Source organism: Poromitra crassiceps (assembly GCF_964638095.1).
Source record: "Poromitra crassiceps genome assembly, chromosome: 10".
In the NCBI taxonomy this organism is placed as follows: Eukaryota; Metazoa; Chordata; class Actinopteri; order Beryciformes; family Melamphaidae; genus Poromitra; species Poromitra crassiceps.
The window spans coordinates 7,220,427-7,233,964 of record NC_139631.1 but is presented as its reverse complement, the minus strand read 5'-3'; the positions used below and the strand labels follow the sequence as shown (position 1 = coordinate 7,233,964).

At 47.0% G+C, this 13,538-nt stretch overlaps 1 protein-coding gene across 1 annotated transcript in view; it reads left to right on the top strand.

Moving 5' to 3' along the window:
* Window positions 1-13,538, top strand: part of cfap299 (cilia and flagella associated protein 299) — a gene marked incomplete at both ends in the record, with an annotated part of 114,369 nt that overhangs the window by 91,562 nt on the left and 9,269 nt on the right. The window contains one exon of the mRNA XM_083644712.1: window positions 1,552-1,694. Coding sequence (XP_083500838.1) covers window positions 1,552-1,694 — 143 coding nt within the window. The remainder of the gene's footprint in view (window positions 1-1,551; window positions 1,695-13,538) is intronic.

Below are 13,538 nucleotides of genomic sequence, written 5' to 3'. Positions count from 1 at the left end.
GACGAGGCAGACACCAAAAAAAAAAAACACATACAGAAAGAAAAAAACCCTTTTGATCTTTGTGAAGCCAGACAAAACAGCCTCTTCACACCTGAGTGTGCGTTCTGTTTGGAGTTTTTCCCATCCATTGTCACGGCGCGTTATCTAAACCATCAAATCAACATGAAAAGATCATTTCATGTTTCGCTGTCACCCGAGGGGATTTGGACAACTTGGCTTTCGTTTTGCCTCGTCTGAATCCGGTGACAAACTCGTTTATCATCCTCTCTTGTCTAGGTAGACATCGTTTGAGTTCACTTCAAAGAGCCGGTGTGTCTGACAGTCTGCAGGGAAGCAATCTGTAGAAATAAGTGTTTTGTTTGCATCGGAGAATCCCGCTTTTTGTTCTCCTTATGCCGTCCCAATCAGAAGTCGTGTTTACATTATAGGATTACACTGTCTACATTCACATCTTCTATCTCCAAAGCAGCATCTCTCATTCTGATAGCCTTGATATTTTAGATTTCTGTTTTGCACTCCTGAACCAAAACAATACACACAGCCTAGCCTATCCTAACCTAGCCTCAGAAGTCCACTATTCAATCTTGTTTCATTCATATCACAGTCTCACTCGACACCTCCGGATTTTCACTGTGGGCTCCATTCGCAAACGCCCTACTTTTTCCATACATCTACCAATCACAATAAAATAGCACCTGTCCACCGAACCGAGCTATTTGTGTTCTTAGATATTGCGTCGTTTCCGTGCCAGAGCCTTCTCTCGGCCTGTCTTTTCCATTGAAAATGGCCATTGTTGCTCTTCCACTTCCAAGCGGGGGAAACAGCGCCCTCTCTGCTGTGGCTGCGGGTGGAAATGCGTAATTGCACATCTGGAAGAACAAAATATACTGGTTCTGGTATGACAAAAAGGCCTCGCTATTGGAAACTACGCAATATTTAAGAACACGAGTAGCCCGGTTCGGCAGACGACAACCTTCGGTTTAAGGCAAGTACAGTTTTTATTGTGATTGCTACATGTATTTAAAAGTAGGGCCTTTGCGAATGGAGCCCGCAGTGAAAATCCGGGGGCCGTTGAGTGAGACTATGATCCTGAGTGAAACGAGATTTGAATAGTCGAGTTCTGAGGCTAAGCCTAACCCAACTCTGGGCCCCACTGTCATTTGCAGCTGAATATGGTATCCGTGGTGTTCTGGGCCCAGCCAGCCGTAGGTGTGTGTTGGAACGGAACTCAGACTCTAGTTAAGTGGCAGGACTCGACCCGAGTCCCACACACTCGTCTGAGCAGGATATTCTGCCCACAGCCCACCTCGCTCGCTCGGCCCGGCCAGCGCAGGCTCACACGAGCTGGACCAGGTTCTGATCGGAAGCCGAGTCGCACGGTCTAACATGAGCCTTTGTGTTATTTCAAAGTGGGTGTATTTGTAACGGATCCCCTCTATCGCCCCATTATTAACAAGTGACATTGGCCTGCTTGGCTTGGACTCAGGAGGCTGGATGCTCATGATTATTTACACAGGGTTTCCACCTTCTTCTTCTCCTCTCTTTTCACAGTCGCTCATTTTCATAAGGGACCATAATGCCGTTGGACAGGAAGTGTCTGGCTATATAGACTACGCCCACAGACTCAAGACCCAAGATTTTGAACCATATTTCAGCGGAAAGAAGAGGCTCATGCCAAGACGATCGGATTTATGGTGAGTCCAACTTTTATTGTAACATGTCCACGTCGGTCGGCGAGAGCCTTAAGTTGAGTGGGGTTTGACAAGATGTGAAAGGTAAGGAAATATTATTATCCGGCCATTAAAGATTTAGTTTGACGTGAGAGACCGACAGGCTCAAAGGGCCGGTGTGGTTAGTATGTACAGCAGCAGCCATTGTGGCTTCAGCATACCATCAAGGCCACCAGATCTCCTCTCCTACATCGACGGGGAATAAATATACTGGGGAGAAGCTAAGAACAGAGCAGAAAGTGCTGAGTCTGCCTGGAGCAGACACACAGGATTAGGCTGAGTTGGGATGATGGGCTAAGTTTAGAACGCGTACACCAAGAGATCTGGATCTGGATTTACTATGATCTAAATTTGTCATCCGGGATACATTTATTTGATATTATTGCTCTCTGAAGGCCTCCAGGCTTGGAGATTGTAGATAGATAGATAGATAGATAGATGCACAGACAGACAGACAGACAGACAGACAGACAGACAGACAGACAGACAGACAGACAGACAGACAGACAAATAGATAATACCTGGCAGGTGATTGGTTCGACCATCTGTCTATCACGTGTATCACAGGCTCGCGTCTTGCTGCCGTCACACCTAAATCCCGCCCGTAGCTGCCTCATAGTGGACAGTGATTGGTGCAAACCACTCACTGGTGGTTCAGATTCAAACCAATAGATTGGAGTGTGGCAAGATGGATTTATCATGTGATCGTGATCTCATGATCTTGCGTGAATCCAGCTGCCTCACAAGCTTATGTGACTTGGTCCTAAATTAGAGCTGAATCAAGTAAAAAAAATCTTGTCGTTTGGCTTTAAAGTTAAGGCCTGAATTGTCATACATGGATGATATCTAGACAGTACAGGACAAAACAACAGGTGTCAGTGAAAGGAAAACATCTCAAAGAAGCCTGCTTGCACTCAAAGGTAGGAGTGTAATCCTAAATCCCTAATCCAATGTAGGCTGCAGGCTGAGACTAGGCCTGGCCTAAGAAACAAGGAAGGCCTCCTTTGTCAACTCTGTTGACTTGAACCTTTATTGACCTAAAGGGAAGGTGAATGAGCATGCAGGCTTTTCAGCAAAAACCCTCTTCACACCTTACAGGTTCCTACTACTCTGCTGGAGTACTTGAGAGTGAAATGCCTTGCTCAGGGGCAAGAGGGGAGCACACTTCTCATCCACCTGTCCAGCCACTCTGGGATTGGAACCAGTGATCTTCTGCTCACAATCCTGCCTCACTAACCTCTAGTCTAGGCCGCTGCCATCTGCTCAAGTAACGCGTTGAGTTTATATAAATGGCTGAATCACTAAGCAGGAATATATCTTATTACCGTATTCCCGTCTACTCATTTGGGGTATTTAGCTGTGGGAGACAGTGATAAACAGACATCGTGTGTGTTCAGCACACTACAGTAACTACATGTGTCAGTGCCAATGGAACCATTCCAGGTCACCCCCACCTGAACTGCTGAACCTCTGGGTGAAAAGCTCAAGTCTCACCTGCGTCCCTCAGCAGGGCAGGTCACATCTTCTGGGTAATTGTGTAACAGTGGAGCTGTGTACATAGAGAGCTGGCAGCAAATCATGGGACCCAAAAGCGTTCCCACATTCCACATGTTCTCGCATAGTAACATATCCCCTACATTTCAGATATGTGCTAGAAATCCCATGAGGAGTTGGGACACCCAAACGCACCTGGCCCAGTGTGTGTATTACAAGGTCATGTTCACACCTAGCCAAACAACAGGCGACCTGGACGGCCTCCGTGACACCAGCGCTGCAGATTCCACAGTTAGGACGAAACATTGTTTTCTAAAGACTCCAGTTCAGAGAGAGAAAAAAAACAAGATGTTCGTGTTTTTTAGAGTTCACTCATTGTAAAACATCTGGGTAGTGTCGAGGTAAACGCACTCGTCGACCACCGCGGACACCCGGGTTCAATTCCTGGTCAGACGTTCCTACAGACACAATTGGCCGTGTCTGCGGGGTGGGAAGCCGGTAGGGGTATGAGTCCCTGGTTGCTGCACTAGCGCCTCCTCTGGTCGGTCGCTGTGCATGTTCGGGGGAGGGGAACAGTGGACCGGGGTGTTTAGCTGGTCCTTAAGCACCTGAATGAATCCCCAAGTAAGCCCCACTGAAGGTCCAAAAAGCAAGATGGAAAAGAAAAAAAGTCCTAGGCTTATGTTCTTAAGTTCCTTGGTGGAAAAGAGGCCATTGATAACCACAAAACTCCTCAGAAAGCTGTCTTCTTACAGACACAACGAGCACATCATTGTCCAAAGTGGAACAGTTTGCGGTTTGTAGAAAACATTTTTACTTTCACGATTAAAGGAGAGAAAGAAGGAAGTTCTGATTTTATTGTTGGAAGTGGTTTTTCCTTTCTTGGGCACAAGTGTCCAAAGTGTAACGCTTTGTTGTTTTTATTCATCCGCGTCTCGCCATGTGAACCTCACACACACTCAGTCATGTGACCTCACACACACTCAGTGCTGTGACCTCACACACACTCAGTGCTGTGACCTCACACACACTCAGTGCTGTGACCACACACACACTCAGTGCTCATGTGACCTCACACACACTCAGTCATGTGACCTCACACACACTCAGTGCTGTGACCTCACACACACTCAGTCATGTGACCTCACACACACTCAGTGCTGTGACCTCACACACACTCAGTGCTGTGACCTCACACACACTCAGTGCTCATGTGACCTCACACACACTCAGTGCTGTGACCTCACACACACTCAGTGCTGTGACCACACACACACACACACACTCAGTGCTCATGTGACCTCACACACACTCAGTCATGTGACCTCACACACACTCAGTGCTCATGTGACCTCACACACACTCAGTGCTGTGACCTCACACACACTCAGTGCTCATGTGACCTCACACACACTCAGTGCTGTGACCTCACACACACTCAGTGCTGTGACCTCACACACACTCAGTGCTGTGACCTCACACACACTCAGTGCTGTGACCTCACACACACTCAGTGCTGTGACCTCACACACACTCAGTGCTGTGACCTCACACACACTCAGTGCTGTGACCTCACACACACTCAGTGCTGTGACCTCACACACACTCAGTGCTGTGACCTCACACACACTCAGTGCTCATGTGACCTCACACACACTCAGTGCTGTGACCTCACACACACTCAGTGCTGTGACCTCACACACACTCAGTGCTGTGACCTCACACACATTCAGTGCTGTGACCTCACACACACTCAGTGCTGTGACCTCACACACACTCAGTGCTGTGACCTCACACACACTCAGTGCTGTGACCTCACACACACTCAGTGCTGTGACCTCACACACACTCAGTGCTGTGACCTCACACACACTCAGTGCTGTGACCTCACACACACTCAGTGCTGTGACCTCACACACACTCAGTGCTGTGACCTCACACACACTCAGTGCTGTGACCTCACACACACTCAGTGCTGTGACCTCACACACACTCAGTGCTGTGACCTCACACACACTCAGTGCTGTGACCTCACACACACTCAGTGCTGTGACCTCACACACACTCAGTGCTGTGACCTCACACACACTCAGTGCTGTGACCTCACACACACTCAGTGCTGTGACCTCACACACACTCAGTGCTCATGTGACCTCACACACGCTCAGTGCTGTGACCTCACACACACTCAGTGCTGTGACCTCACACACACTCAGTGCTGTGACCTCACACACACTCAGTGCTGTGACCTCACACACACTCAGTGCTGTGACCTCACACACACTCAGTGCTCATGTGACCTCACACACGCTCAGTGCTGTGACCTCACACACACTCAGTGCTGTGACCTCACACACACTCAGTGCTGTGACCTCACACACACTCAGTGCTGTGACCTCACACACACTCAGTGCTGTGACCTCACACACACTCAGTGCTGTGACCTCACACACACTCAGTGCTGTGACCTCACACACACTCAGTGCTGTGACCTCACACACACTCAGTGCTGTGACCTCACACACGCTCAGTGCTGTGACCTCACACACGCTCAGTGCTGTGACCTCACACACGCTCAGTGCTGTGACCTCACACACACTCAGTGCTGTGACCTCACACACACTCAGTGCTGTGACCTCACACACACAGCAGCCTTGAACTCTGCCTCCTCTCTGCAGAGTGGAAAAGGCCTAACGAGCTGGAGGTGAACTCTGCCTCCTCTCTAACGAGCTGGAGGTGTGAGTCATGCCTGGAGGTACATACTGATACATTAATGATGCTTTTACGAGGCCTTCCCCTCCACGGGTCTACCTGAACCCTCCCCCGTCTCACTCCCCCTTCTACATGTCTGTCTAGCTCAAATCTCTAAATCAGCGGGTTCTAACATTTTTCCACTCATGGCCACCTTGAAAATCTCAAAAAACGTTTCACTTTACCAATAAAAGGAGCTGTCTATCAGCACCACACAGAAATCAGAAACTAAAAGTGAGGGGCTGTCTGCAATAGGCTAATGAACAAATAATGAATTCAACAATGGAGAAAATGCACCCTCATACATAATAATAATAATAATAATAATAATAATAATAATAATAATAATAATAATAATAATAATAATAATAATAATAATAATAATAATAATAATAATACAATTTAAAAAAAAATCACAAAGATCGCAATGTTTTACAAATGATTTGGTGGCCCACTTGTAATACTTTCGCGGCCCACAGGTTGGGAATGGCTCCACCAATCCCTAAATCTCCTCTGCCTTTTACATGTATCTGTTAGGATGCATGATATAGGATTTCTTTTGGGTCAATAACCGATATTTTCTAACTCTTTTGGTTGATTGCCTTCCTATCTCCTCTTCCACCTCCTTCTCTTACGCAAACTCTTCTTCTGTGCTTTGCTACCTCTCGCCTTCCTATCTCCTCTTCCACCTCCTTCTCTTACGCAAACTCTTCTTCTGTGCTTTGCTACCTCTCGCCTTCCTATCTCCTCTTCCACCTCCTTCTCTTACGCAAACTCTTCTTCTGTGCTTTGCTACCTCTCGCCTTCCTATCTCCTCTTCCACCTCCTTCTCTTACGCAAACTCTTCTTCTGTGCTTTGCTACCTCTCGCCTTCCTATCTCCTCTTCCACCTCCTTCTCTTCCGCAAACTCTTCTTCTGTGCTTTGCTACCTCTCGCCTTCCTATCTCCTCTTCCACCTCCTTCTCTTACACAAACTCTTCTTCTGTGCTTTGCTACCTCTCGCCTTCCTATCTCCTCTTCCACCTCCTTCTCTTACGCAAACTCTTCTTCTGTGCTTTGCTACCTCTCGCCTTCCTATCTCCTCTTCCACCTCCTTCTCTTACGCAAACTCTTCTTCTGTGCTTTGCTACCTCTCGCCTTCCTATCTCCTCTTCCACCTCCTTCTCTTCCCCCTGCCTCTGTCGGGAACAATAACACCCAGTGTGGTTGCCACTAAGAGGGAGCAGATGCTGGAGCTGCTGCCCACTCGGTGCACCAAACCTCCCACCGCAGGCTCTGAATCCTGCCCCTCCTCCTCCTCTCCTCCTCCCACAGCCCAGCGACACCAGCGCCAGCTCCCAACTCCACCTCCCACCTCCAGCAAGGGTGGATAGGTTCACGCACACACGCAAGCTGAACAGGCGTCTCCCTCCAGCAGAATACGGACACGAAAAGAAGACAAATGAATGAGTTGAATGCATTTTGAACAAAGTACACTGCACAAAATACCCCAGGGTCTGGAGATGGTTTTGCCCAATATTTTAAACTATGACCCATATGTTGAAATCATTGTTGCATACTCTCCCATCACGGCATTGGAAAATGTCATATCTGGAGTGTATCTTATCTCCGGATTTGAACCACTTTGATATTATCAGAATATGGAGTTATGATTTTTTCCCAATATGATATTTTTTTCCCCTCCTATTTTGAATGCCACACATGATGCCTGGTGTCGGAGTGATGATATGCCACAGAGTTGGCCATATTCTAGCCAAATACTGAGTCCACATATTTCAATATATGGCATGAGTGTATATCCTGATATTTTATTTAATGTGTATGAAACCGATGTATCTGGGCACAGCATATGAGCATATGAGGCAAATATGGTTCAGTATTTTACTTGGCATAAAGCATATCAAAAAATCTCCAGATATGCTCCAGACAGTGTTGTAGTACTCGACTCAAGTCCTGGACTCATTTTCAGGACTCGTGACTCGACTTGAACTTGTGCACTGATGAATGGGACTTGGACTTGGACTCGAGCATTCATGCATTGTTGGAGACGAGGACTCGGACTTGTTAATTGATAAATACTGTTTTTGTTTGTTTTTTTTAGGCCTTAATAATTTGGCATATGATATTATCTATATTAATACCATGACATTATTAAATTCGGTGCAAGGCCATGCACGTGTATTCCACCTACACGTGGATTCACGCTCATGTTGAGTAACTCAGTTAATGGGTGCTCGATTCGGACTCTTCTTTGGTGACTCGGACTTGGACTGGAACACTGGGGACTCGAGACTCGACTCAGACAGAACACACACCGGCTCCAGATACTGTATGGTCCAGATTCTTGCAAGAATTTTAAAAAGATATCTCTGGATTGTTGGGATTTGGGCGCAATATTCTGTTTCAACTGGAAATGCGTCAAATTATGGGAGCAAGACACCATAGAAATGATAGTATTTCAGAATGTCAGGAAGTACAACTCTACTTTTTGATAAGAATCTTCTGGCTTATTTATGGATCTCTGTGTTTTGACAAGTCATCTTTAAAATGCAGTCAAAAACAATCAAATAATAACAAAACAAACAAACAGAATGGTTGTTTAGTTTTTTTTGTTTAGTTTTTTTTCTCATATCTTCTTTTTGTCTTTCACACTTTCATCCACATCCAAAATTTCTGCATTTGCATTCACTCTACAGAAGCTGCAAGGGACAAAATTAGTTGAACGCTGAGCTTAATTTATTTGAGCAGGCGCACTGGGTGGGGGGGTCATATAAACATAATTTGTAAAGGCATATGTTGGGAGCCCCCGCCCTCCCGGGAAAACCCGCTAAAAATAAATCTGCAGCGTTTTCCGAGGGATGTCCCTTGTTGCTTCTGTAGAAAGTCGATACGTTGGAAACAGTTAGAATACAAGAATAATAACAACTATATTTGTATAAAACTTTTCTTGACAAAGTTAAGACGTGCTGTGCATAAGATTCGCTGAAATTTGTCTGAAACCTATGAATGAGTACAGCAATGTCAGACCAAGAGAGATGATAATAGTGTAAATATTCTGAATTCGTTTTTGTCACCCAGGATCAAAATCAACATCATAACTCTGAGCTTTTAGTCAATAATATAAGTTACTAGTGTATCGCATATTTACTGTGACAATACTTTGTGATTCAATGACAATGCACAGTAGTTACTATGATGTTGGATTTGCGTAGAGGTAGGGCTGAGTATCGTTTAAAGATAACGATACTAGTACCAATACCAATATCCTTGAAGTGATACCGATACCAATTAGCTACTTTGTTCTGGTTGCATCTCAGCACGCTGAACTGCCAAATCCATCACATACACTGCACTTGACTTCACCACACAATTATTTGTTAGTTATTTTCGGTCGATACCAGTATCGAGTACCAATACCATACTCACAGGTAAAGCTGATGCAAATTCTTCTTCGCTTTGTACGTTTCTAGCCCTGCTTTTTAATGTGAGCCTCCACCACACACACGCACACACACACACACACACGCGCGCGCACGAGCACACACACACACACACACACACACACACACACACACACACACACGATAGTCCTGACCCTCAATCTAATTATCCCACAGATCATGTGGTCGGAGCAGCCAGTCCAGATGTGCCTCCAGCATCTCTGATGTCTCTTTAATGTTCTTCAGCAAAGTGACCATCTGTTTCTGCACTCTGGCCCTCTGACTCCTCCTCTCTGTCTCCTGCTGTCTGTCTGTCTCCTGCTGTCTGTCTGTCTCCTGCTGTCTGTCTGTCTCCTGCTGTCTGTCTCCTGCTGTCTGTCTCCTGCTGTCTGTCTGTCTCCTGCTGTCTGTCTCCTCCTCTCTGTCTCCTGCTGTCTGACTCCTCCTCTCTGTCTCCTGCTGTCTACTCCCTCTGACTCCTCCTCTCTGTCTCCTGCTGTTTGACTCCTCCTCTCTGTCTCCTGCTGTCTACTCCCTCTGTCTCCTGCTGTCTGTCTCCTGCTCTCTGTCTCCTGCTGTCTACTCCCTCTGTCTCCTGCTGTCTGTCTGTCTCCTGCTCTCTGACTCCTGCTCTCTGTCTCCTGCTCTCTACTCCCTCTGTCTCCTGCTGTCTGTCTCCTGCTCTCTGTCTCCTGCTGTCTACTCCCTCTGTCTCCTGCTGTCTGTCTGTCTGTCTCCTGCTGTCTGTCTGTCTCCTGCTCTCTGACTCCTGCTCTCTGTCTCCTGCTGTCTGTCTGTCTCCTGCTGTCTGTCTGTCTCCTGCTGTCTGTCTGTCTCCTCCTCTCTGTCTCCTGCTGTCTGTCTGTCTCCTGCTGTCTGTCTGTCTCCTGCTGTCTGTCTGTCTCCTGCTGTCTGTCTCCTGCTGTCTGTCTGTCTCCTGCTGTCTGTCTGTCTCCTGCTGTCTGTCTCCTGCTGTCTGTCTCCTGCTGTCTGTCTGTCTCCTGCTGTCTGTCTGTCTCCTGCTGTCTGTCTCCTGCTGTCTGTCTCCTCCTCTCTGTCTCCTGCTGTCTGACTCCTCCTCTCTGTCTCCTGCTGTCTACTCCCTCTGACTCCTCCTCTCTGTCTCCTGCTGTTTGACTCCTCCTCTCTGTCTCCTGCTGTCTACTCCCTCTGTCTCCTGCTGTCTGTCTCCTGCTCTCTGTCTCCTGCTGTCTACTCCCTCTGTCTCCTGCTGTCTGTCTGTCTCCTGCTCTCTGACTCCTGCTCTCTGTCTCCTGCTCTCTACTCCCTCTGTCTCCTGCTGTCTGTCTCCTGCTCTCTGTCTCCTGCTGTCTACTCCCTCTGTCTCCTGCTGTCTGTCTGTCTGTCTCCTGCTGTCTGTCTGTCTCCTGCTCTCTGACTCCTGCTCTCTGTCTCCTGCTCTCTACTCCCTCTGTCTCCTGCTCTCTGACTCCTGCTCTCTGTCTCCTGCTGTCTACTCCCTCTGTCTCCTGCTGTCTGTCTGTCTCCTGCTGTCTGTCTCCTGCTCTCTACTCCCTCTGTCTCCTGCTCTCTACTCCCTCTGTCTCCTGCTCTCTACTCCCTCTGTCTCCTGCTCTCTGTCTCCTGCTGTCTACTCCCTCTGTCTCCTGCTGTCTGTCTGTCTCTTGCTGTCTGTCTCCTGCTGTCTGTCTCCTGCTCTCTACTCCCTCTGTCTCCTCATCTCTACTCCCTGATGGCTGGGCGCCATCTTGCATAGATAGTTGTCTTAATTGGTTTACTCACTGTAGATGGTGGTCTTAATTAGTTTACTCACTGTAGATAGTGGTCTTAATTGGTTTACTCACTCTAGATAGTGGTCTTAATTGGTTTACTCACTGTAGTCGTCTTAATTGGTTTACTCACTGTAGGTAGTGGTCTTAATTGATTTATTCACTGTAGATAGTGGTCTTAATTGGTTTACTCACTGTAGATAGTGGTCTTAATTGGTTTACTCACTGTAGATAGTGGTCTTAATTGGTTTACTCACTGTAGTGGTGTTAATTGGTTTACCCACTCTAGATAGTGGTCTTAATTGGTTTACTCACTGTACATAGTGGTCTTAATTGGTTTACTCACTGTAGTCGTCTTAATTGGTTTACTCACTGTAGGTAGTGGTCTTAATTGCTTTACTCACTGTAGATAGTGGTCTTAATTGGTTTACTTACTGTAGATAGTGGTCTTAATTTGTTTATTCACTGTAGATAGTGGTCTTAATTTGTTTATTCACTGTAGATAGTGGTCTTAATTGGTTTACTCACTGTAGGTAGTGGTCTTAATTGGTTTATTCACTGTAGATAGTGGTCTTAATTGGTTTACTCACTGTAGATAGTGGTCTTAATTGGTTTACTCACTGTACTTTTGCAGCGTACATATTCCATGTTAAGGCTGGAGGCAGAAAAGAGCAAGAGCCTTACCAAGCAAACGGAGCTGTTTTTCAAGCTATATGTTCACCCTGTTAACTAGATGTTCCTCACTCCTACAACTTTATTATGTAACAAAGGCAGATTTACTATGAAGAGTGCTTTTTCCAAATGCTGGAACTTATAAATCCTGCCTGTGTGTGTGTGTGTGTGTGTGTGTGTGTGTGTGTGTGTGTGTGTGTGTGTGTGTGTGTGTGTGTGTGTGTGTGTGTGTGTGTGTGTGTGTGTGCGTGCGTGCGTGCGTGCGTGCGTGCGTGCGTGCGTGTATGTGTGCGTGTGTGTGTGCGTGTGTGTGTGTGTGTGTGCGCGTGCGTGCGTGCGTGCGTGTGCTAGACGCTGTGTGCGTTTGGCGACAGACTGAAACATTGAACTTGAAGGATCTGCTCAGTAGGAAAACACAGCATATTGCCTGCATGCTCTGCCTCTGCGATGCACCTGTGTGTCTGGCTTCGTTTGCTGCTGTGAAAATATTTGCACTGCTGTCCGACTTTATTAACTTTTAATACAAAAGAGAAAGTGTTCCAGCTCCGAAGGTGATTTAGCAGCTCGAGCCTGAAGCATTGTGTCCGTGCTTTAATGGGGGCGCTGCCTGGGGTGTTCTGTTACAATGGAGTTCGCCAGCTCTGATAAATACTTGCCGGTAGGGCGTCTGGTAAGTGCGGCAGTATATTCCCTGCCTACCAACACGAGGGTCGCAGGTTCGACTCCCCGTGTTGCCTCCAGGCTTGGTCGGGCGTACGTACACAGGCAGGCACGATTGGCCGTGACTGTGGGTGGGAAGGTAATGTGTCCTGGTTGCTGCACTAGTGTCTCTGGTCGGTCGGATAATATCAATTTGGACGTGTCAGCGTTTTGATTGGCTGTTGCATGAAACTAGTTTCACAAAGTTGAGAGTTTTGCAACTGTTGTTACGACTGAGTTTCAGACAGGTTTCAAAGTGCGTTGCAGAGGGCTTTTACACCAGGCAACGTATCAACTGCAACTTAGTTTCACCTAAGTTGCACCCTGTCAACCAGCCTAAGCAATTTTGAAATGGGGTTGCGTCACGCACACATACAGTAAGCCAGAACATTGGTCACGTCACGTGTGTCTATCTTCACACATGGCGCACACACATTTTCTGGGCGTGACCTCAGGGGCCCATTCGAATGGCTTGTTTGTTGTTTGATAGACTGATGCAGTGTTCCACCAGCGATAGCATCATCTGAGACCTCCTGCCAACTCTGTGTCAGCAATAATTCACATTTCACGTCTGGAGCAATCGGTCGATTTTGCACTGGTCCACATGTTGAAGCTCAAAGTAGGCCTGTAAAAGTGACACACGCTTTCATGACTTTATTATCCACGATAAATTAATACGACCGTAAACCTCCGCTGTCGTCGTTAAAGTGTTATCATAGCAGACTGATAAGTTGTAGTTGGTGAGCGTTCTTGGAATATGAGTGAAGATATCGGGAACAGTCCTCCCCGGTATTGTTCTAGGCCCGTTTTAAAAACGTGAGGCTGACCGCATAGCTAACCTCTCAGGGTCAAGGTGCTATTAGCCTCTTCAGCTCCAGTCAGTGGAATAGACTCTAACACCCAACTGTGTCACTGCATTATGTAATGCCTCTGGACTGTGTGTGTGAGTGTGTGTGTGTGTGTGTGTGTGTGTGTGTGTGTGTGTGTGTGTGTGTGTGTG